This window comes from Pipistrellus hanaki (genome assembly GCF_964339955.1).
Source record: "Pipistrellus hanaki genome assembly, chromosome: 12".
Taxonomy (NCBI): domain Eukaryota; kingdom Metazoa; phylum Chordata; class Mammalia; order Chiroptera; family Vespertilionidae; genus Pipistrellus; species Pipistrellus hanaki.
This window is the reverse complement of record NC_140514.1, coordinates 44357894-44383075: the sequence shown is the minus strand read 5'-3', so window position 1 is coordinate 44383075 and position 25182 is coordinate 44357894. Positions and strand designations below refer to the sequence as shown.

Below are 25182 nucleotides of genomic sequence, written 5' to 3'. Positions count from 1 at the left end.
ATAATAAAAAGTTAATACTGTTTTTTCCGGTGTATAAGACAACTTTTGAAATGAAAAAAAGTCAACCAAAAATCGGGGACAAGAGACCAAAATTGCACAAAAATTACCTGCAGATCTTGACGGCAAAGTAAGTCTTTTCTTTGAGGGGGGGGGGAGGGGTAGTCTTATACAGCGAATATAGGCCTAAACCTATGTTTTAACTGTAAAATTAGGGGGTCGTCTTATTCGCCGGAAAATACGGGTATGCAAATTGTCCCCTTAACCTGGAGTTTGACCAGGGGGGCGAGGCCAGCTGGCAAACCTCCCATGTCCTCTCCCCACTTCTGGCCAGACCCCACCTATGCACAAATTCGTGCATTGGGCCTCTAGTATTGCACAATAAAAAGAAAAGCGATTGTGGAGTAAGAAAATTGAATGTGTGTGAATTTTTCCTTGACAAATTCTGTTTTAAAGAAGCATAAAAAAGGGAGGCAGTTGTTGGAGGAGGTTTGCAATTAGGGCAGGCTTTCTGTTTGTTTTAACATATCAAGTTTGCATGCTGTTTGGACTGTTCCAATAGAAAGGGAGAAACTGGTATTTCCAGAGTGGGATGAACACTCAGGTGCAGTCCTCCAAAAGGCGACAGGGGGAAGGGCCAAGAGCTCTAGTGGAGGGTCTATTTTCCTTTTTTGGGGGGGGGGGTGGTAAAATATAATTTTATTGATTTCAGAGAGGATGGGAGAGGGAAAGAGAGATAAACATCAATGGTGATAGAGAATCATTGATATGCTGCCTCCCACAGACCCCCTACTGGGTCAAGCCCTCAATCTGGGCATATGTCCCGACAGGAATCAAGTCAAGATATTCTGATTCATAGGTTGATGGTCAACCACTGAGCTACGCTGGTGGGGCCTCTTTTGTTTTTTTGGCCCATGGGAACACAAGAATAGATATACAGTATCAGGCAGTGAGCCCAGGTTTAAAAAGAGGTCATTCATCCTCTACCTTTCCTTTCTGACCTTTTCTCCCTGTTTTCAGCATCCAATGGGTAAGACATCTGCTTAACTTTGAAATGATGGGGTGGCACCTCCACAATGTAATGGAAGATCTGACTTTTCCATTTCCTGTATGTCACTCCAGAGAGCCTGTCCTCTGAGACCTTATATAAACATGTGCTTAACAAGATTCAACTTGGTTTTAGAAGCTTTTGCCTTGGCCCATTTATTTGGTTCTCCAAAGAAGCCTGCTTCCCATCTAGAAGTCTCAATCTCAGTTTCCGGGCCCACTGCTAATGAAGGAGGCCTGGGCTGCATCAGATTGCCCGCATGTATCATAATTAGGGATATATCCACAAATCAGCGTCATCTTGCACAATCTTATCCTGTTGTTATTCAAGATGTTCATGTCAAATGCATTTTTGATTGAATTACAGACTTAGCTGCTAGAAAGGAAAGTCTTGCTAACACGGTTTCTTTATCTTTATGTGGGAATGTAGAATATTTCCTTTTATGCATGGTTGAGGTCAGATGTTTCGTTTAAGAAACTGCCTTCAAAAGAAAGTGAATTTCAATGAAATGGAAATGGTATAGTGATCTACCTGAAAGATTTTATATTGTGAAAACAATAGTCTTTTTTTTTTTTTTTTTTTAGTTTATATTTTCTTGATTTCAGAGAAGAACAGAGTGGGAAAGAGAGATAGAAACATCAAGGATGAGAGAATCATTGATTGGCTGCCTCCTCACACCCCACATTTGAGATCCAGCCTGCAACACTGGAATTGAACTGTGACCTCCTGGTTCATAGTTTGACGCTGAGCATGTTTAACAAGTTTTATAAAACTTTACATTTTTAATTGGTCTGTTAGACAGCATAAGAGCCCAATTTGTTGCCCAGTTGTATGTAACAAATACAACAGCAACAAGGATAACAATAAAGACAATGCCCACCAGGCTTTCCAGCTGCAGCATGCTAGGCTTTACATGTCAAACACTTTACATACATCCTGTTGTTTCCTCTACACAGCAGTCCTGAAATCCTCTGCATGCTTACCCCACTTAACTCATGCAAACACTGCCGCAGAGGGAATAGCTAGCTTGCTCAAGACACAGCACATGCAGCATGACAATCACAGAGTTGGAATTGAAACCTGGGTCCACTGCAAAGCTGCTGCCCCCTCACCCCAGAGTGTTCCCTGCCTACCTTGCCCTCCTGAGGGGAGGAAGGAGGTAAGCACAGCACAGCGTTCCTGGGCCGACTGTGTATATGCATTAGTCACTTTCCTGCTCCTCTCTGGTCTCTGACCTGCCTTTTCTTTCTTCTTCTCCTTGGATTTCTATTTTCTTTCTCCCTGTGTTTTGTATACCCTTGAAAGCCTCTTTAAATCTTTTCTGTGAAAGGCAGGAATGGTTCCACTTAGGCTGACAACTCTGGACCTCCATAAAGAACTTCAAAAGAAACGGTCCTGAATTGGCAATCTTCTAAAACAGAGTTCTCATTTGATTCATACAGAAGCACGATCTATCACTCCTTGAAAGTCAGTTGAAGAATAAGAATATTTCAGCAACCGCACTGTGTTTGTTCTGCCATCTTTACCAAACACATCTGCAGAAAGTTGTTGTTTTTTTTACAATTATGCTTGCCTCTATTAATGTGTTAATACTGGATCATTAATTGTGACAGGTGTACATTAGTAATGTCAGGTAATAATAGGCTACATTGAGAACTTTCTGTATTGTCTTGGCAAATTTTCCATAAATCTAAAGTTATTCTAAAATAAAAAGAAATATTTTTAAAATGGAATGGGTTTAGGTAATTTTGTGTAGACATCAATAAATACCTAGGATGGAGTTTACTGGATTATATGATAACTCAGTGTTTAATTTTATTTAAAGAGGGCCAAACTGTCTTTCAAAACAGATATATCACTTTATAACTGAATTAGAGGAGCGGTGCATGAAATTTGTACATGGAGGGGGTGGTTCCCTCAGCCCAGCCTGCACCCTCTCTAATTGGCGACCCCTTGAGGGATGTCAGACTGTCTAAACTGGCAGTGGGACATCCCTCTCGCAATCTGGGACCACTGGCTCCTAATTGCTCACCTGCCTGCCTGTCTGATCGCCCCTAACTGCCTCTGCCTGCCAGCCTGATCACCCATAACTGCCCTCCCTGGCTGGCTTGGTTGGCCTCAACTTCCCTCCCCTGCCAGCCTGATCTCGTCCCCAATAGCCCTCCCCTACCAGCCTGATCTTGTGCTAAACTGCCCCTGCCGCAAGACCTAATCTCACCCCCAACTGTCCTCCTCTGCTGGCCAATTTGGTTCTGATTGGTCAGTTTCTATGCCAACATCAAAAGCTATGCCTCCTAGGTAGCCATTGGCTCCACATAGCACACAGATTTGATTCTGACTGGTTGGTGTTTATGCCAGTAAGTGTCAAAAGCTTCACCTCCTACACAGCCATTGGTTCTTCACAGCACCCACATTTGTTTCTGATTGGTGGGTTCCTATGCCAGTCAGCATCTCCAGGTCTATCTCTGGACCTGATTAGAGAGGCAGGGCTGAACAGCATCCCAAGGGGAGATGGGATGGTCCAGTTGCTGGTGAAGCTCAGAAAGAAAGAGGAAGAGGAAGAGAGAGGTAAGTAATTATTAACAGCTGCCACTGAGGCTGGGGATAAGACCTTGCCTCTCTTTCTGTGTCTCTGCCCCCTGGGCAGTCCGTGCTCAGTCACCAAGCTGCAGCCAGGAAGTCTGAAGGACTTTCAAGTTGGTCAGCCTTCGGTCATGATTGGTATTACAACCCTGGCCTTTTATATATTACGATGAATGAAAATTTCCATCATTCAGCATCATTGCTAACATTTAGTATTGTCAATGTGGGAAATTTTATTGATTTTAGGAGTTATATGGTGAAGTTTCACTGTTTAATTTTCATTTCCCTAATGATAAATGTTGTTGAACTTCTTCTCATACCCTTATCTGTCATCTTTATATCATCTTTGGCAACAGGTCTGTCCAGGCATTTGCCCATTTGTGAATTGATTGTTCTTTTCATTATTGTTGATTTTTTAAGAGTTCTTTATATACAACCAATTGTCACCAGAAATATTTTCATCAAGCCTATAATTTGTCTTACTCTTTCACAAAGTAATTTTTTTTAATTTTAATATTAGACTCTACCTCAATTTATTCTTTCATATATCATGTCTTTGATCATCCCATTTTTTTAATACTCAACTGAAGATATATTGATTGATTTGAGAGAGGGAGGAAAGAGAAACATCAATGTGAAAGAGAAACACTGATTGGCTGCCCCCTGTACGTGCCCTGAAAAGGGATGGAACCCACAACCTAGGAGTGTGTCTTCACTGGCAATGGAACCCACAACCTCTTTTTGCTCCTTTGGTATACCAGACAGTGCTCCAACCAACTGAGCCACCCAGCCAGGGAGATCATCCCACTTTTAAGTCACACTTCTATAGCCTGAAATCATCACTCTGCTTAATGTTTTACTTATTTATTGCCTGTCTCAACTCAAACTATAGTTAGGGAATCTCTCTCTTTTTTTTATTCTACATTCCCAGCACCCAAAATAGTGCCTGTTCACAGTAAATATGCAATAAGTAGATATCAAATTACCCAATTAATGACATAAATATTTGTCAGCATCAATAATGTTTTATATAGAATATGGATAATAATTCTTCCAATGACTAACAGAATGATATTGAGAGAATATATGCAAAATGTCTTACAGATGAAGTGGCAACCAATAAATGGGAACTATTGTTATCTTGCTTAAAGATTAAAGAAGAGGGGTCAGATGAAAGAATAATCTGCCATAATCTCCCAATATGTTGCAACAAGGGCTACACAAAGGGCTCCAAGTTGACATGGGGCAGCGACTTCTAACCTTCGTGCCACAAGAATTTTTAAAACATATAATATATGAGTCTTTAGTCAGGAGCACTGACTTCTTGTCCCAAATAAAAAGTAACAACAGCCAACACAACAATAGCCATCCAGTGTGAACTAATCAAAACGATACCTATTTCTTTTTGTCAGGTCGGCAAAAAATGCAATAGATTTTTTTGTGTGCTGTAGAATTTTAGTGATTAGTTTATGTGTGTCACAAGATGAAAAAGGTTGAAAATCGCTGATGTACAGTATTGCTGGGTCCTCAACTAGTTCAAACTTTGGCATACAAATATATTTTATTTAGTCAAACATATAACAGTTAAAAGGACTGCAGATGTTAAAATCATCTTCAATGAAAAAAAAAAAAAAAGACAAGCTAAAGATGACAAATCTAAAGATATAAATTAACTCAGACTATCAATGATTCTCAATCTTGGGAGGCATAAGATGTATTTGGGCTACTTTCTAGAAATAAAGATGCCAGTGTTACCGTGCCATACTGAATCTAGGTTTAGGCCACAGGCAGGAATTTGAATTTTTATAGACATCTCCCATCCTCACCCAGGTGTTTCTGAACCAGGCGGTTTGCAAACTCCTCTGAGAAATGCTTAGAAAAAAGCCTCTTTAAGGAAGGGCAGGAAGAACACGGGAGGGACAGTGAGCAACAGCGTGTGAACACGGCAAGGCCTCACCAGGTCCATGGCTCAGCTGTACTCTGAGACCCTCGCCAGTCTAACTTTAAGGTCTATCCTTGCTTGAACTAATAAATATGCATTTTATTATATTACTTAAAATATTATTTTAAAAACTAATGGATCTAGACTCAGCAAAGTCCAGGCTCAAAGAAGCGAGACCCATAGAGAAATACAAGTTCTCTTTCTCTCTATAACCAGGATTGCCTCCCTAGTGCTCTTTTTCTTCCCTAGAATGTTCTCCTTCCCTGACTGTGTGAACAATGGAGACCTGCTCACCAAATTGGAGTGAAACCTCACCCCATGATGAATAGAACTCCACCTCAAAACACAGTTAACATATCTGTACCAGGGCAGTCAGTCTGCAGCACAGTACATAAAAGGAGGTCCCATATCTCTAGGAGATGCAAGCATTCAGGATGGGAAGAGTGGAGGCATAAAGTGGGGGATACTTGAGAAAAAGGACTAGCAGAGGAGCAGGGGAATCCTTTCAGCACCCTCACCGCTCCTCCTCAGAGAGGCTGACCCCTGTGGAAAGTGCTGCAGGAGAGAGGGCACTCCCCTCCGTGTCCTCCCATTGTGGAGCTATGATAGGGATGCTGGACTGTGACAGCAGAAGCTTCTTGGACAGGCCATGGCCTCTGATCAGGTCTCAGCTGGGGAGTTCACACAACTGACTTTGACTGGAGTTCCTGTTGGACCAGCTCATTCTATCAACACCACTAAGTGGGCAGGGAGGAAGGAGGCCACCAGGTCACCAGGAGGCATAAGTTTAATCTCTTACAGAGATGTGAGGACCCTGTTCTCTCTCCCTCTATTTATACTCAGTCCTGTTCTGTCTGTCTCGGCCCACTAGTCCTCAGTCACTCAATAAATAGTGATTGGGTAAAAATATAACAATAATAGAATTAGTTGATATTACTATATATTTCACTCCACATTTGAGATTATATCAAAACAAAGAAAATTATACTGAGCAGTGAAGGTTTGACAATATCTTTGACTGAGGAAATGGTTCCACCAAAAAGCTACCTCATTTATCTGTACTTCCTTGTCACTTTGTTCCATGAGATTCCTCTGAAAGTAGGGTTAGGCCCATGTACCTCTCTGTCTACATCCTGGACTGGCACATCTCGTCTTGATAGCTGGGCCATGACTTAACTGTTTTGATGAAACAATATTACAACTAAACAATTAAACACTATGTACCAGATGGAGAGTGGGCAATCAGAGAAGGTTGGTGACTGAAGATAGGAAACCCCGGCAACTGTTCCATGGCTCCAGAAATAGGACGTGGGACCATAAGAATAAGATGGCATCAAATCAAATGCTGTTACATCCTGTTACATCCTTAAATGAGTCTGCTAATTGGATACACACAAAGAACAGTGCCTGTCTTTCAAAGGACAGTTTTTGGATCTGCTCTCAATCTAAGAAGATTCATAAAGACAGTATGTGAGCATCCCATTGCTGGCAGACACTGTTACACACCAAATAAACCAATTAGATAAAAAAAAAAAAATTCTTGGACAATAAAGCCTGTTATAAATTGCCTTTTTTTTAGCTGCACTGAAGGAAAGCATAACAGTCAATAGTATTCAATAAATAAAATTCTTTAGAAATATATACCAGACACACAGATGCGAAGACCAGACAAGAAAACATTAAAAAAAATTGCAATAGTGGACAAAAATCAGATATTCCCTAGTCCATTAAAATGACCTCCTCTTTTGTTCAAAATATTTGAGAAAAATTCCATTAAATCTGCTGCAGTTATCTTGTTTTCTATAAACCCACTGCTGGGTAATCTTTTGTCCCTACCAGTTTTCTAGATAAAGAAATGTCCCATCTGCCTACATCACCTCATGCCACCCAGCTGAGCTTTCTCCCGCTGTATCTATGGTACACTTGCTCTCTGAATTGGCTCCCTCCCTTGATCTATGCTCCAATACTTCTGATTTGAGTTGAACAAAATAAGTAAACAAGCAAACAATCATATGCTTTGCTTGTCCTTAATGTGTCTCTTATTACTCTCCTATTTCTCTCCTCCCATCTGTGACAAATCTTATGAGTCACGTATTGAGTGCCGCTCACTATGCCAGCCATTGAACCAGGCTTCGGTGATACACAAAATAATTATAACAAGCAGTTGCTCAATTGAACCCTACTGTCTGCAGGGGCAAAAAGAAATACCTGCAGTAGATAGTGCAGTGATGACCAACGAAGGGCACACTTCCTTTTACTGTGTACATCCTGCCTGCCACTATCTACTCTGTTCTTTCAGCACCTACCTTCTTTCTATGTAGCAACTGTCTCTGCAGCTTCCTAAAAATGTACCTTTTAAATATAATTAATGACACCTACCTAGCAAAATCCAAGGTGTTTTCTCATTATTCATTCTCTATGCTCTCAGAAGAATTTGACATAATTACAACACATTCTAGAGTCTAGATTGATCACTGCTCCTTTAAAAACATTCCCTTGAATTTCAGCACTCGGTACGGTTGGCTCTCTGGTCACATTTCAGGCTATGTCTTCTCTATCTAATTAATTTCTATTCTACCTTCTCATCTTTATTTGGCCTCCTCCCCACCCCCCCAAAAAAAAAAACAAAAAAACACAAAGCCACATCCCTCTATTCTTCTCTCTTTATTGGCAAGTACTCAAAGAAAGCTCTGTCTCTAAAAGCTTCATTTATCAACTACAGAGACTTCCAAATTTCTGTTTCCCTAAAGTTCTATCCCCTAGCTTTAACCATCTGCTAGGCAGTTCCCCTCTATTCATCAATGTTTAAAATCAAACTGGTCCTCTCTTCCCACCTCTGTCACCTCTGAAAATACCCCAATTAAGTTGTCCAGGGAAAAATACACAATCAATATTGACTAGTCTCTTTCTTTCAACAAGCAGTATATCTTTATTCCTTTCTGCAATGCCTGCAATATCTAGTGTCTTATTTCTGTTCCCATTGCCATTAACCTAATCCTAGATCTTTGAAGTATTTCGTTCTGTTTTTTTTTTGGTTTGTTTGTTTGTTTGTGTCTTTTTCCCCCCCTCTGCAATATTAAAATAACACCCAAACAATGTCTGAATCCAGCCTTCTCTGACTTGGTCAACTTTCAATGAAGTTGCCAAATTAATCTTTCTAAAATATTACTTTAACAAATGAAAACCAACCAGCTAACTAATTTCCTTCCTTCCTTCCTTCCTTCCTTCCTTCCTTCCTTCCTTCCTTCCTTCCTTCCTTTCTTTCTTTCCTTCCTCCCTTCCTCCTTCCCTCCCTCCCTCCCTCAATCTCTCCCTTACATCCTCCTTCCCCTCCTCCTCCTCCTCCTCCTCCTCCTCCTCCTTCTTGTTCCTGAACTTTTTCCAATCTGGTCCCTTTGATCATCTTACCATATTTATAACCATGTTTGAATATGAAACTTCTTTCTAAATCAAGGCTTCTCTAGCCATTCCCCAATTATCAATGTCAGTCTTATCTCTTTGGTTTAAAAATCAGGTTGCTTAAACCTGAAATGCATACCCCATTATCCTTCACAAACTATTAATCAATGCTCAAGCTTAAACATTACTTCCTTTGTGCTAATTCCAGCTGTATGTCTTTCTTTTCCAACAACTTGAATTTTAAACTTCCCTACAGACTTGGCTCCCTAGGATATAGATAACACATGTTCTCTGAGTACATAGAGAGTATCAGGCATCATACGACAACACCTAGCATTACAGAATATCATTTTGATACAGAACATCAAATTGTTTCTCCTATATAAGTATCTACATAATCTACATAGATACTTGTTTGTTTCTAAGTAGCCTGCAAACACACAAACTTTGTAAAATGACTACCTGCTATCAGTTGCCCAATGTGAAATACTAGTTGACAAACATGGATTGTAGTCATCCCAGTGAGGCTGATGGGCAGGGAGTGGATTAGTCCATTTCTTCTTAAATTTCCTGCAAAATAGAGTCACCTAGAGGTCTTTTAAAACCTTGATGGCTGAGTCCCAGCCCAGAGTTTCTAACCTAAATGATAAAGGTTGAGGCCTGGACATGAAGCAGTTGAAATACTTCCCAGGTGAATCTAATATGCACTAAAGTCTGAGAACCTCTTCTAAACTCTAGTTTAGTCCATAATTGTGCATTTTGAACCCAGAAACATCTTGCTGGTAAACATTAAAAGGATTTTAACATTCCCCATCACAAGCTTTCCTTGGCCCAGCATTTTGACATTAAGACCTGGCTGGAATAATTCCCTTTGCTTTCCTATTTAGAAGCTTTCCTATGTATGGTTCACTGGCTGCATAACTATCCAATCATATCAATAGGTTTCTAGAATCACTTATAACTACTATCAACTCTGAGACACACTGAGCTATGCAATCCCCTTCTGGGAGACTAGTTGATGTTGATTCAGCTCTCCATCATCTTGACTGGGAGGGCACAAACTACTCATTAATATGGAGGAGCGCTATTGCCATATGGAGTACAGGTTGATTACTGAATAAAATTTTTTTCCATTGATTTTTAGAAGGAATGGCAGGGAGGGGAGGGAGAGAGAGAGAGAGAGAGAGAGAGAGAGAGAGAGAGAGAGAGAGAGAGAGAGAGAGAGGGAGAGAGAGAAGAAGAGACAAATAGATTGGTTGTCTCTTGCACATGCTCTGGCATATGTTCCGCCAGGGGCCAGGGAATGTACCTGCAACCCAGGTACATGCCCTTGACTGGAACCTAACCTGTGACCTTCTGGTGAGCAGTGTGAAGCTCTGATCACTGAGCCATGCCAACAAAGGTGAACATCCACTCTCTTGAATGTGGGATGGTTTCACTGTGTACAAATGTGTCAAACTTATCAAAGTATACACTTCAAATGTGTGCAATTTATTATGTCAGTACACACACACTCTAACCCCCCCCCCCAAAAAAAAAAAAGAAAGGGAAAACATTATGCAGGCACAGATTCATTAAAACAAACAGATGCGTCCAACTGTAATTCAGAAGGAATACCCGTTTTGAACAACACTTGAAAACTTGTAATGTTACATATTGCTGAAACAATATGCACAGATATACTCCATCCTCACTGGGCAAAACTTGCAAATTTTAAGATTTAAAATTAAAGTAATATTTACATTCGTGTAATATAAATGAAATTAACTTTTAGGGGGAATTAGGAGAAGGTCATTGCTGGTGTGGGAAGGAGGGCTAGTATTTCGAGGGACAAAATATCCAGCTCTGAATTTTAAAATTGTTAGGTTTATAAGGAGAAAGGAAAAATAACTTCCATTCAACTATACCTTCACTCATTCAACAAATATTTATTGAAGTTTTGTGATTATTAGGTATTGCAAACAGTTGACCAGTAAAAGACACATGGTATGGTCTCTATCTTTATTAATCTACACTTTGGCAAAGAAGAAAGTTATCAGTCAAGTTAGCCAACAATTATTAAACTATCCTGTGGAAACTGACCATGGAAAGAGCCATGCCAGAAAAGCTTCCCTGGGAAGGTGTACTTTGAGCTGGGATATGCAGAATCAGTCATCTTCAACTGTGTGAAAGGCAACAGCATGTATAAAGGCCCTGAGGCAGCTGAAATGTAGTCCTTTGATTAACTAAAACAGGAATTGATTCATTTAAGAAATAGTTAGTAGTTGAAACCTATGAGACTTTCTAATAGATTGCATTTGGAAAGAGAGAGAAATAACAAGTATAACACTAAGATTTCTGAAATGTGCCACTGGATACATGTGTCTGGCATTCACGAGGTAAACAATGCAGGAGGGAGGCCAGGCTAGGGAGACAATTTCTGTTGATTTCATGATGCCTTAGAATTGTCAACTAAAGATGCCAAGTAGATAAATGCTTTGAGAAAGTAGCCTAGGGACCAGTGGTTGCTGGAGATAGGGGGAGAGGACAAGGGAGAGTTTTGCTTAATAGGGTTAGAGTTTCAGTGCTGCAAAATGAAAGCATTCTGGGGATCAGTTACTCAACAGTGAGACTATAATTTATACTACTGAAGTGTACACTTAAAAACAGGTAAGCCATACAGTTTATTTTGTGTATCTTATAACACCTAAAAACTTTTAAAAAAATATATTTTATTGATTTTTTTACAGAGAGGAAGAGAGAGGGATAGAGAGTTAGAAACATCGATGAGAGAGAATCATCGATCAGCTGCCTCCTGCACACACCCTACTGGGGATGTGCCCACAACCAAGATACATGCCCTTGACCGGAATCGAACCCGGGACCTTTCAGTCCACAGGTTGATGCTCCATCCCCTGAGCCAAACCGGTTTTGGCCTAAAAACTTTTTAACATGGTGAATAGATAGTATTTTAGCTAACTACTTAGCTACTATAATATATAATTGATGAATCCATCAATAACCAACTAGCTACTTTTTGAGGAAAGCTGTGACCTGAAATAGCAACTTTAGAATAATACAAACAACAATAATATATTATAGGACTTTATTCCTTTCCTCACTTCATCCTTATAATCCTGGCATTTGTTGACTCTTATCAACATGAGGCCTGCTCATCTTTTTTTTCCTTAAAGACTGAGCTGAGCCCAGAGGCTTGGCTCAGTTGAGAAATGAACCAGGAGGTCAAGGTTCAATGCCTGGTCTGGACACATGCCCTAATGTGGCTTGGTCCCTGGTGTGAGAAGTGCAGGAGGCGGCCGATCAGTGATTCTCTCTCATCGTTGAGGTGTCTATATCTCTCTCTCCCTTTCTCCCTTTCCTCTCTGAAATCAATAAAATATTTTTTTTAAAAAAAGACTGAGCTAACACAGAGTTTATTTTCATCTATTGAGAGAAAACAACCAAAGACTTTAAACCCAAGGCAGCTTTGGAGTGCGCCTGTGCTGTTCTGTCACGGCAAAAAAACACCTCTATTTGTCTATGGACCTAACTCTACCAAATATTTAAAAAGACAAGTGCAGATACAGAGGGGATAGATAAGATGACTCTTTTGAGCAAATATGCATTGATTCTAGAGAACACTCCCTGGTTTACACATTCATGCATACCCTTCTTGTACAGGATTAGCCTGCCTACCTTGCTTGCGCACATCTTCCACAGCAGCGATCAATTCTTCTTTGAGGTCCTGACTCTCCTTAGCGATCTGCTCCCCCTTCTCCAGGAAGTTCTGAGTGGCTTGCTCTACAGATGCAGCCAGAACATGGGCTTTCTTTGACCGCCCTTTCTTCTTCCCTGATGGGCCTTTGTTGCTGGTGTTAACAAGGGTCGTCACCTTAAATACAAAAGGAAAGCTGTAAGAGAACTCTGCAAAACCGTTAGAAATAACACTGCCTTGTCACTTTAAAACATCCTCTGATGATTAGAGTGTGAATGCATATCCCATAAATTCAACTGAAGGACAATGTGGAATTATATGGATTAGCACATAAATAAACAGTCCTTTATTTCAAGCAGAAAAATGAAACTATGTGAGTTAAATAGGAAGAGTCTTGCCAGTAGCTCAGAGTTCTCAAAGTTTCCAGTCCCCTGGAGGTTGTGCTTTCACAGATTGACAAATATCGCGTTCCTTCAGGGAGGAAAGAAAATAAAACAAATCATGGAATTGCCTCTGATCACTGACTTGGGGGAACCAATACCCAGGCGTGGGCCGAAAGGCAGGGCAGAGGTGCATAATAAACACTGGGCCATCAACACCAGTACTTATGTGTCACCTAGCAAGAACTTCTGAAGATCATCTCTTTTACTTTTTTTATTGTTTATAGTATTAAAGATGTCCCCAGATTCTTCTTTGCCCCTTCCACCCCACCCTCCCCCACCCCCAAGCACTCACCGCTCTGTTGTTTCTCTGTCCATGGACTATGCATGTAATCATGTATGTTCTTTGGCTAATCTCTTCCAGTTCCTCCCCTCTCCCTCCCCTCTGAGATCTGTCTGAAGATTATTTCTCTTTCTGATCTCATCTTTTAAAGACAAAATGGTAAATTTAATCTGAGGGAATTGAATGATTCCGTCTCAAAAGTTGGTTAACAAGCTAAAATTGTCAGAATTGAAATCAGATTTGCATTACCACTCCTCTTCTAAGTGTCATAATTTGGAAACATATCTCAACTGCCAAACTTCTTTCAGTACTATAGGTAGAGCTATTTAATTTGCTAACTGTTGTGGAGTCAAAATAAGACCACCGGAGGCTGCTAATAGATTTAAAAAGCAGGCGAGGATTTACTGAACTGGCCAGGATGGCCGCAAGAGCACCACACACAAGTGGAGTCCACCTCACGACCGCTCCGTTCCAGGTGGAGGCAGTCCTTTAAAGGTCTAAACCACAAAAATGTTCCTTTGTTCTAAATTCTAAATTCTAAAGGCTGGAAACAGCCCACAGGGTATTCCCAGCCACATCCTGCTGGACGTTGGAATGTGGCCCTATCTTGCAAAAGCAATTTTTATAGGAGTAGAATCAAGCAGAGTTATTAATCTCTAAAGGTTATCTACAGTTTCTACTCCTGGAGCTACTGAGTCCTGTAGTTCTGGTCCACAGGCACAGGAAAATTGCCATAGCATCCAGGTCTCAATCTGGAAGCTGAGTCAAGTGCCCTATTGTTTAAGCAAGTAAGCAAGTGCCAAAGCCAGAATGGCAGGGTTAAAATTCAAACAGCAGTTTTTACCCAAGTATGATTGCTACTATACTTCACTAACAAAGCTTTTAATATCTTTTAAACAACTTATCTCCTATAGAATTACAAACCTTTATTTTCTCCCACTGAGAAGTTTGCAAGGAAAGTGAATGCAATGGTTCCTCATTGTATTCAGCAATAGTTGCTAGTCATCATTCCTCCTGCATTTATTTATCAACTTTATAAGCATGTGGACGCTGTAGTTTATTTTCCTTGGCATTTGTCCTGCTCATCAGACAGATTTTATTGGAGGTTATCAAGAAAGCTAGTGCATAGAAAAGTTCTAAATGGTGTAGTTTCTGTGGTTACTCCAAATCCAAGAGCAAGCCAAGAGATTATTAGTCAAAGTCACAATTAATGTCCAATTTATGGGGCATGAGATCACACCAGAGGAAGAAACATAGTGAATAAATGTGCACTAAGATGATAAATACAGGTAGAACCAATCATTAAGAAGTGGTTGATAGAGAGTCTGGTGTCTTCATAGTCAGCTTTCTTTTGATTGCTAATTAGATGCAGTGAATTGAAGGACTCTATAAGGACATTTAAGTACAAATACACACACACAAAGAACTGTAAGGTCACTGAGAATAAGAGTGTCAGATAATGGGAGTGAGCTGTAAAATGCATATGCAATCAGGGAGTTACATTTATAGACCTTTCAGTCCTACCCATAAAGAGGCAACCATCGAAAGAAAGGCAGTCTGTAGAAAAGTGACTATTCTGGAGTTCAAGACTATTCTCAGCAGTGAGGGTTTACTCTAACACAGGTACCCAGCAAAAGAGACAATGAGTAGAATCATGAATATCAACATGTTGAAATGGACATGACATTTTCCAAGCCATTAAGGAGACCAGTCCTACTTGAGAAGGCTGTATATGAAAGCTATGGGAAGTAAGGTTAGAAAGATGTGGTGGGACAAAACTTTTAAATTCTCTGGGGAAAAACCCACACAAGACCATAGTGTATATATAGGATTTGGCAGTATCCAAGCTAAGGAGACTAGATTTTATTAGTCGCTGCCAATTTTTTTTAAAGAGAAGCATATGTTGAAGTCCATTTTCTCCTTCGATTCATTTCTCATGAATTTTGGTTTCACCCCCACATCTCCTGTAGCAGAGCTCTCTTAAAGTTATATCTCACTAAGGAGCTTAATAAGTTGCCGATATCAAATTAGTTTTATCTTATCATACCAATCTGCCACATTGAATGCCATTGACTCAATTAGCCTTCGCCCTAGAAATATTTCTTAGCTAATTCTCTTAGAATAAACTGTTCCTTCCCCAAACTCTTGTATTTACTAAAGGACATTATCTACCATCAAACTTACTTTTCTCTGTACCTATTTGTATCTTGCTCCCTCCTATGCCAGGAAATGCATTCTGATACCACTACCCCTTTAAGTACTCTTGTGATCACATCCTCCACACCGGTCTTTTATGGTCTATGCCAACTTATCTTTTAATCTTGAAAAACTCCCTCTCTGTAGGCTCCTCAACCTCAGCTTAGAAGGACACTTGACTTTTCTCTAGCTCCACCTCAAATAGTTCCTCACTGTGTATGCCTCTCATAAAAAAAAAATTTAAAAAAAAAAGAGAGAGAAGTCATAGAGCTCAGAGATAAGAGTGTAAGTAGTCAAGGGACCTAGGACCAGAGGCTCATAGATGGCCCCTATGAACTCTGGCCAATGAAAGGCTTCAGCAACAGCCAGAGGATAAGCACCTTGTTTTCCTATGTGGATGGTGTGAACTGAATATAAACGGTAAGACACAGGCTGGTATAGACTGCTCATCAGTTAATGTCATTTCAGCACAACAGTAGTAAGACCGTGCCTGATAGAATTTCATTTTTTTTTCTTTTCCTTGCAATGTGTGTTATTATAAGAAAATGTATCTGACCTTGACTCTTCTACTTGATCAGTGCTCTGCTTTCAGGACATCAATAGACATAGAACACTGTATTCTTCCAAAAACAATAAACAGTAGTGAGGGCAACAGGGAACTTTGTCTTGGCAGCTCTGTCACATCTGCCCAGAGCCAGCTGTGGTATATCATTTGTCTAAAACTCACCCATATAGCAGTCAATTGAAAGTGAGATCTGGAGGCATCGTTGTCACCTGGGGCTTGCTAGAAATATAAACTCTCAGGCCCCACTCTAGACCTACTAAAAAAGAACCTGCATTTTAAACAAGATTCCTAGATAATTTGTATGCACATTAAAATTTGAGAAGCTCTGAATTCTAGGACAATGATCATGAGATTTTACCATGCCTAATTTCCACATCTTACAGTACTTCTGCTCAGGTAGGACTGGAGTAGGCCACTTTGTACTCATCACACGAAATCATACACGATTTTGTGGAATCACACATAAATTCTGGTGGAACAAAACTTTAACTGAACTGCTGTTTAATATAATAGACTATACTTTCAGAAACAGCAGTTCAGTTAAAGCAAAAGAAAGAGGCAGAGGAATTACATCTAACCAATAAATTCTTCCTCTTATTTTAGTTGCCATGACCTATCATGAGTCCTCAAAAAGAACTTGTTGGTGAATTGATCATCTGACTCTTGATTGGAAGACCATCTGCACTATTAAGAAATCACAAGGAATTTAGAAAAGTGAAAGCATACAGATGAGAATGCTGCACACCACGCAATTACTTGATTTCCAGAAAATCAATCAAAGAAATCCAAGAACTGAAAACAAAAACAAACTGGGCATCATTTTGCTCGATACATGCACTTAACAGATGAGAGTAATAAGTCTGTGAATTCTATTGTTGGCATCATTCTGAAGTATTTCATTTGTCATAATTACTCAACTAACATTAGATAGGGCTTTGATTACTGTGTAGCCTAAAAAAACCAAGAGCTTAGTGAGGTGAATATTTAAAAAAAAATATCAAAAGCAAGTTATTTTTTCCAGGAGAAATTGAAGAATCTAAAAGAGATCAGAATTTCACCTGGTTAACTATTGCTATAAATAAAGCATACACAATGTACTGCGTTTATGTTATTATTTTTTGTAGACATACTTTAACTCTTTAACTCTTAAATAAGACTACAAGGCAAGACTTCTCAATCAGTTGCTTTGGTATACATTTCCCAAATCATTTATCTTAGAGAATACAATACTAGCAAGTATAAGTCAGAAAATAACCCCAAAATATATATTCTATGATTAGGTGTTGAAGTATTTTTATGGTCAAAATAAGTAGCTAGTTATACATATATTATAATTCTTTTCCAGGCTAAACTTTCTGTGGATGTGATTTATAGTGCAGGTCAGTAGCGCATTGGATCATCCGCTCATCTTGTAAATGAGAAGTCATTCAAACTTATATCCTAGGAAGTACCTCAGTACTGTCTGTGAGCCAAGATGAAAGAGGGCGTCCCTGTCTTTAGGCACATGTTCTTCGGAAGAAACTCAATTTCCCTTAGAGGATGTTAAACTAACACGTTCTCCACTCGCTATGAAGGCGTGCTGTTTCATATGCCAGTAGCAGCACAGAGGAGTCCACTTCTCAACCTCCAAAGGATACAGTATAGATTCACCACCATCCAAACACTAGTCTGAGAGAAACAGCATTTAGCTTGATTGAAGGGAGTTCAGTTCACTTCTCTCCTCACTTATTATAAAATATCAACCACACTAAATTAAAGCATATTAGCAAAGAGAAATACTATTACACCTGGTGGAAGCATTTTGCGTATTATTTCCCCACCCAGAGTATCTTGAGTTTATTTTTTTAACTTTATTTTCATTTTTGGCACTATTGCAGATGTTCCTATCCCCCCCTTTTCCCGCCTCCACCAGGCCCCCCTTCCCTCTGGCCATCACCACATTGTTGTCTGTGTCTGGGTTATGTACATGTGCTTTGGTTAATCCCTTCACCTTCTTTCATCCAGTCCAGCCTCCCCCCTCCCTTACATTCTAACAAGTACCTCAATGGAGGGATATTATCACTCAGAATTTTAGGAAGCTCACTGTGTACATTCTAAGGTTATTGATAAGATGTCATGTTTCACATAATATAGAGAATTTATGTGTATTTTCATAAATCACACATAAGACTATTGAGGATTCTCCTTAGAAAATGATTTTATTTTATGGACATTGAATTGAGTAATAAATTAATGTTTTTTTTTTTACACTGACTTCAAAAAGTTAAACCCAAATGTGTGGTCCCTGCTCTAAGACATATGGTTCAGTAATAATTATTACTGCATTAGTCCCAGCCTTGACTCCTTTTCAGTACTTACATTTATTTTGCTTTTTTAAAAATCAATTTCCTTTAAGGTCCGTTAACCTTATAGTATTTTATAAATCTTTGAAAGTCTTCTTGAATATTTGCTGAAAGACACAGAGACACAGGGATGTGTTGTATTCTGTTGACCTTAAGATGTACCTTTTCCCTCGCATGTCCAAAACAAGGCTGAACCCTACAATCTTTTTTTTAAAGATATATAGGATGGTACTTTACATTTTTATTAGAGGTACTTAAAATATATTTCTTATAACTTATGAAACCTTTGAGTTGATAAAACATGATAAGTCTAATGATAGCAAGAAACAAAGTTGTTTAAAGTACCTACTGACAAGCTAGGTTTTCCTCGAATCTACATAACTTTTTTAATGACTTTAGAGAAAAAGAGGAAAGGAGAGAGAGAGAGAGAGAGAGAGAGAGAGAGAGAGAGAGAGAGAGAGAGAGAGAGAGATATGGGTTGGCTGCCTTCTGCATGCCCCCAGCAAGTCAGGCACGTACCCTAACCAGAATCAACCTAGTGGTGCCTGGGACCTCACTCAACCAGCTGAGTCATACCTGCCAGGGCTAGAATCTACACAAGTTTCAATGTCCACACACCCACTAATGAAAAATCAAACTCAAAATTAAAACACTGGAGAAATGCCAGACATTCTCTAGAAGAGCAATTGCTTTGAATCAGGGGTTTTAAGTGATAAGAAGGTGTTTCTGTTTTATAAAATCCTAAATATTTTAACCATCGGCGCCCATCTGAGGATATCTCATGCTGTTTTAAATGTCCCTGAAAATTAAAGAATGACTAAACTATGTTCATGATTCACTCTTCTGTATTTACTAGTGTTAAAATGAAATGAAACAAATAAAACTAAACTGTTCCGACAAATTTGGAACCACAATAAAAATATATTTGAAACAACATTATGGTAACTGAAGGACTCAGTTGGCCAAAACTTGCATTCCTCCCCATATCATCAAGTCCTTTACTTTAGTCTTTTACCAGGGCACCTGCTATGACGTGTCCCTTTTTTACAGTCAGTGGATTTGGCAGAGTAAGCACACTCCACAGGAAATAATGGACAGCCAGTGAGCTGCAGGAAACATACCAAGACTCTATATTGGTTTTTGCCTAAAAATATGAAAAAAACATATTAAGCCAGACTAATGTTTTATATACAGGTTTACTTACACTGGCATTACCACCCCATCCCTACATCAGATGGAGTGGATATACATATGAGAAATGGGGTATCTTGAAGGAAAGCAGGGCACAAATCTAAGGAACTGAGAGTGAGTGATCTACACTTTTAATGTACAGCTGGTTACATAGACTTAAGGATTAGCACGCGTGCGCGCACACATGCGCGCGCGCACACACACACACACACACACACACACACTCACAAAATTGAACAGAAACCTGAAAAGACTTCTACAGAGAAACTAAAGCTTGAAGATGGTAAGGATACAAGCATAGTAAACTACAAAAGAGTGAAAAGCTGATTCTCCTCCTACTCTTTTCTTAAATCTGTATTGTTGAGAGTATTACAGATGCCCCATCTTTCTCTGCCCATTTCCCCCCTCCACCTGGATCCTGCCCAACCAAAGGCTTTCGCCACCCTATTGTCTGTGTCCATGGGTAATGCATGCATGCATGTAAGTTCTTTGGCTAATCTCTTCCAGTCCCCCATCCTCACTTGCCTCTGAGATTTATCGTGTTTCCGTGCCTGTGGTTCTACTTTATTCATCAGTTTATCTTGTTCTTTAGATTCCTTGTTCATTTATTTTGATTTTTAGATTCAATTATTAATGTAGTTATTGCCATTTTATTATTCATATATATTTTTTTTATTTCTCCTCCTCCTCCTCCCCTTCCTCCTCTGCCTAAACTTCTTCCTCCTTTTTCTTCTTCTCAAAGAAGACCCTTTAACATTTCATGTAATACTGCTTTGGTGGTGATAAACTTCTTTAGTTTTTTTTTTCTTTTCTGGGAAGGTCTTTATTTGACCTTCAATTCTAAATGATACCTTTGCTGGGTAGAGTAATCTTGGTTGTAGATCCTTGCTTTCCATCACTTTGATTATTTTTTGCCCCTCCCTTCTTGCTTGCAAAGTTTCTGTTGAGAAATCAGCTGACATTCATATGGGAGCTCCCTTGTAGTAACTAACTGCTGTTCTCTTGCTGCTTTTAAGATTCTCTCTTTGTCTTTAAGCTTTGATATTTTAATTATGTTGTGTCTTCCTATGGACCTCTTAGGTTCATCTTATTTGGGACAATCTGTGCTTCCTGGACTTCTTTGTCTATTTCTTTCACCAGATAAGGAACATATTCTGTCATTATTTTATTTTATTTTATTTTATTTTAAAATATATTTTTATTTATTTCAGAGCTTAAAGGAGATAGAGAGAGAGATAGAAACATCAAAGATGAGAAAGAATCATTAATTGGTTGCCTCATGCATGCCCCACACTGGGGATGGAGGCTGCAACCTGGGAATGTGCCCTGACTGGAAATTGAATTGTAACCTCCTGGTTGATGCTCAATCACTGAGCAATACTAGCTGGGCTCTGTCATTATATTTCAAATACATTTTCAACTTCTTGCTCCCTCTCTTCTCTTTCCAGTGCCCCCATGATACAAATGCTGCTACTTTGAAGTTGTCCCAGAGTCTCCTTACACTGTCTTTATGTTTTTATTATTGTTTTCTTTTTTCTTTTTGCAATTCTGATTGGGCATTTTTTGTTTCCGCATATTCCAAGTCTCTGATTTTATTCTCAGCAACTTCTACTTCACTGTTGATTCCCTGTAAATTATTCTTCATTTCAGTGAGTGTATCTTTTATTTCTGATTGGTCCTTTTTTATGTCTTTGATATTCTCACTAAGCTCCTTGAAATTCTCATTAAGTTCCTTGAACATCCTTATAATCATTGTTTAGAACTCAGAATCTGATAATTTACTTGCTTCCATTTTTTTTAGTCCTTTTTCTGGAGATTTCTTTTATTTCATTTGCAATATGTTTCTTTGTCTCCACATTTTGAATGCTTCCCTGTGTTCGTTTCTATGTATTGGATAGAGCCACTATGTCTCCCAGAATTGGTAGTGTACTAGGTGTCCTAAAGGGCCCAGTGGCTCAGCCTCCCCAGTCACCTGAGCTGGGTACTCTAGGTGCACCCGTGTTGGCTGTGTACACTATCCTGTTGTAGTTGAGTCTTGATTGCTGTTGACATCACTGGAAGAAGTTGACTTTCAGGCCAACTGGCTATGAGGACCAGCTACAACTACAGTGGAAGAGCTGCTGTGCAGGAGATTTCACTGGGGCTTTGGTGCTCACTGAGTCTGCTCCTTGGGTGTGTCACTTGCGGATGGGTATAGTTGTAATTGGATATGATCTGAAGCTGTCCACTGGGGGCTTTGGCTCTGGGGCCTTTACCAGGAGGTACAAAGTTAGCCACTGCCTGGGGCCATCTGACGGGAGCTACAGAGAGATCTTCAGATTGTATTGGGCTTGGAAGTGCCCAGGTAAGGCACAGCTGTGAAGCAAGGCAGGCTGGTTGCAGTGCTGGGTTTTTGTCCTTTTACTGATAGGCTTGGGGCATGCTGACTCCAGCCGCTGCTTGTTATATATTTATATGAACACATGACATACAACATCATATTTGTTTCAGATAGACAACATAATTATTTGATATATGTACTAATATATATTGCAAAATGATCATCATAAAGTCAAGTCAATCATTATATAGTTACACATTATTTCTTTTAATTAGAGCTTTTAAGATTTACTCTAAGCAACTATCAAATAAACAATATTGTATTATTAACAATAGTCAGCAAGTACATTACATCTGCATAACATTTAATTTGTAACTGAAAGTCTGTACAGTTTGACCACCACCATTCCCCACCTCTGGCAACCACTGAACTGTTGTCCATATTCACGAATTCATTTCTCAAAAAGATTACACATCTAAGTAAGATGATATGGTATTTATCTTTCTCTGTATGACTTATTTCACTTAGCATAATGTCCTCAAGTCCAAACATGTTGTCTCAAACAGCAAGATTTCCATCATTTTTATGGTTGAATAAATATACATATATAATCTCACAACTATAATGGAAGAATATATACATATATTCCCACTTCTTCATTTATCCATGAATACTTAACCTTTTTCCATGTCTTGTCTCTTAGAAATAATGCTGCTGAAATAAGCTGGGGGTGCAGACATTTTTTTGAATTAATGTTTTCATTTCTTTGCATAAATACCCAGTGGTCGTTTTTTTTGTTTGTTTGTTTTTTAAAGATCCTCCATACTATTTTCCTATTGTCTACATCAATTTACATTCCCAGCAACAATGCACAAGTGCCGCCTTATCCCCACAATGTATATATGTTTATATATATTTATATTTATAAATGTACATATATATTAATATAGTGTATGTATTCCTATTTAGAAAAATAAAACATACACGTAGAAAGTGGCACAAGCATCATTTTCCCCTTTTCTTTTTACCAAAATGGTAAATAAAATCCAACATATAAATGAATATACGCACACAGTCCAGCACAAACAGGTCTGGAGTTGAGACATAAACTAATACAGGCTCTATTGTCACTGAAAACTGAATATAGATGTTTTTGAGAATATCAATCACCTGAGTACTGGACACCACAAAACACATTAATCGGTTTGAGGAATCAGAAAAAGTTATTCAGAAACAGACTAACCATTGGAGAAGACAAGAGATAAAGGGCTCCCAAGAACACTTCTAATAAGCAACTCTAAGAGCATCAATGAAATCATCGTTGCCATACAAGTGATTTTATTAAGCTCTATTATTTCACTTACTGAAGTTAATATTTGTTACTATTGAATATATTAAGTAGAAGCAACTTTCAAAAGTAACAGAAGCCCAAACAAAAATCTCCCAGTAACCTACAAAAAAATTAAATTAAATTTAAATTTCAAAAAAACTTAACACAGACCAAGGAATTATAGCTTAAATTATGTTGATCTTGAGTTGACAAAATCAAAACAACAAAGCAAAAACAAAACAAAACAAACAAACAAACAAACAAACAAAAAACAGAGGAGAATCAAAGGATCAGGCTATTAAGAACATGTGGAATTCATTCTTTTTACTCTTACCTAACAGCTTAAATGTATTTAAAGACATTTCTCCAGCAGAAAGTTAGAGATATAAACCTCATTTTATGACATAAAAATGAATCATTCATTGTTTCAAAGATAGGTATGCCCACACAATTTCTATCACCCTTCTTTGTGGGCATGTCTGTGCATGCACACACACACACACACACACACACACACACACTAGAAAATATAGGCTAGAATTCCCACCATGTTACCTGACTTTTATGATTTGGCTATATGACATATTTTTAAAATACTGTGTCAAATTCCCCAGATCTTGGTAACTATGATATATCTGAAAGTAAATTTCAAGCCATCTTGAGGAAGTACTGATGAGGACATTTAAATTTGTGGTAAATATAATAATTGAAATTAATATTAAAATAAAAAATAAATGTAGAAGCCATTAACACTTCTGGAAACAGAACCAGCAGTCTCACAACAAGAAAATAACACTTGCAAGCCACAGGGAGATAACTTCTAACCCCGTACCTACTGAGTCTAGGAAAAAACTGTCTTCACTAGCTTATTTAAAAACCATTTCTACCAAAAACTAAAAGCAAAGTAATCCTACCAAAGGGATCATCTTTTCTGTTGTTGATTAGTTTCTACTCTAGAATGGAAACAAACCATGATGAGGATTGCCCCCTTGTTCTGTCCTTAATCAAATACTAAACGACAAGTGCTCTCTAAATATGCCCAGCATGTTCTGGTTACACACTTGGTACATGTGTGTTAGAAAGAGGAAATGAAAGGCTTGCCCCTATTGCTCAGAGAAGGATATTGAAGCATGGAGGAATTTGCCTGCCAAGGGTCTCTATGCCTACTGCAAAAGGATCATTCAAGTTTTAATTTGCCTGATAAATGCTCTTTTATTTCCTTAAGATGCTATTCAACACATAGTGGCCTCATCCTATATAATAAAGATATAAATGCAAATAGTCATTATGTTTTGAAGTAAGACCAACTGCATAATGACCAGGTCACATATCAGCAGGAGGAGGGGAGCTATGAGAGAAGGGGTGTAGGGAGGGGCTAAGGGATATACAGGAGGGTGGGGCAACAGGCATAGAGCTACAGGAGGACAGCAGTAAGTGACTGTCTACAAGCAGCCAGAGGAGAGCTACAGGAGGGAGTAGGGTAGCAAGGAACTCACAGGCAGAGAACTACAGGAGGGGGCAAGGCAGCAAGCTATGAGGAGGGGGTGGGGGAGCTATAGGAGGGCAGGACAGTGGGCAGAGAGCTACAGGAGGGCAGCAGTGATCTAATGGTGCAAGGATTCCTATACAGGGCTACTAGTTTTATATAAATACAAATTTCTAAAATCTAAAGAAACTATTCCATACCTACAAAATGGATGTGTTCACACAATTTTATTACAGCATGCATGACATAACCCCGTTTAAAACATACCCCTGTTTTTCAATGAAATAATCACTTCATCTACTGACATTTTCTGGTTTTGATATGCAAGTGACCATTATTATTCTCCCATTGAACTACAACCTGCTG

At 39.0% G+C, this 25182-nt stretch overlaps 1 protein-coding gene across 2 annotated transcripts in view; it reads right to left on the bottom strand.

Annotated features, from left to right (window-relative positions):
- Window positions 1-25182, bottom strand: part of CTNNA2 (catenin alpha 2) — a 1072635-nt gene that overhangs the window by 852054 nt on the left and 195399 nt on the right. For both annotated transcript variants that reach the window (XM_084900771.1, XM_084900770.1), the window contains exon 3: window positions 12645-12840. In XM_084900771.1, the coding sequence (XP_084756897.1) occupies window positions 12645-12840 (196 nt within the window). The remainder of the gene's footprint in view (window positions 1-12644; window positions 12841-25182) is intronic.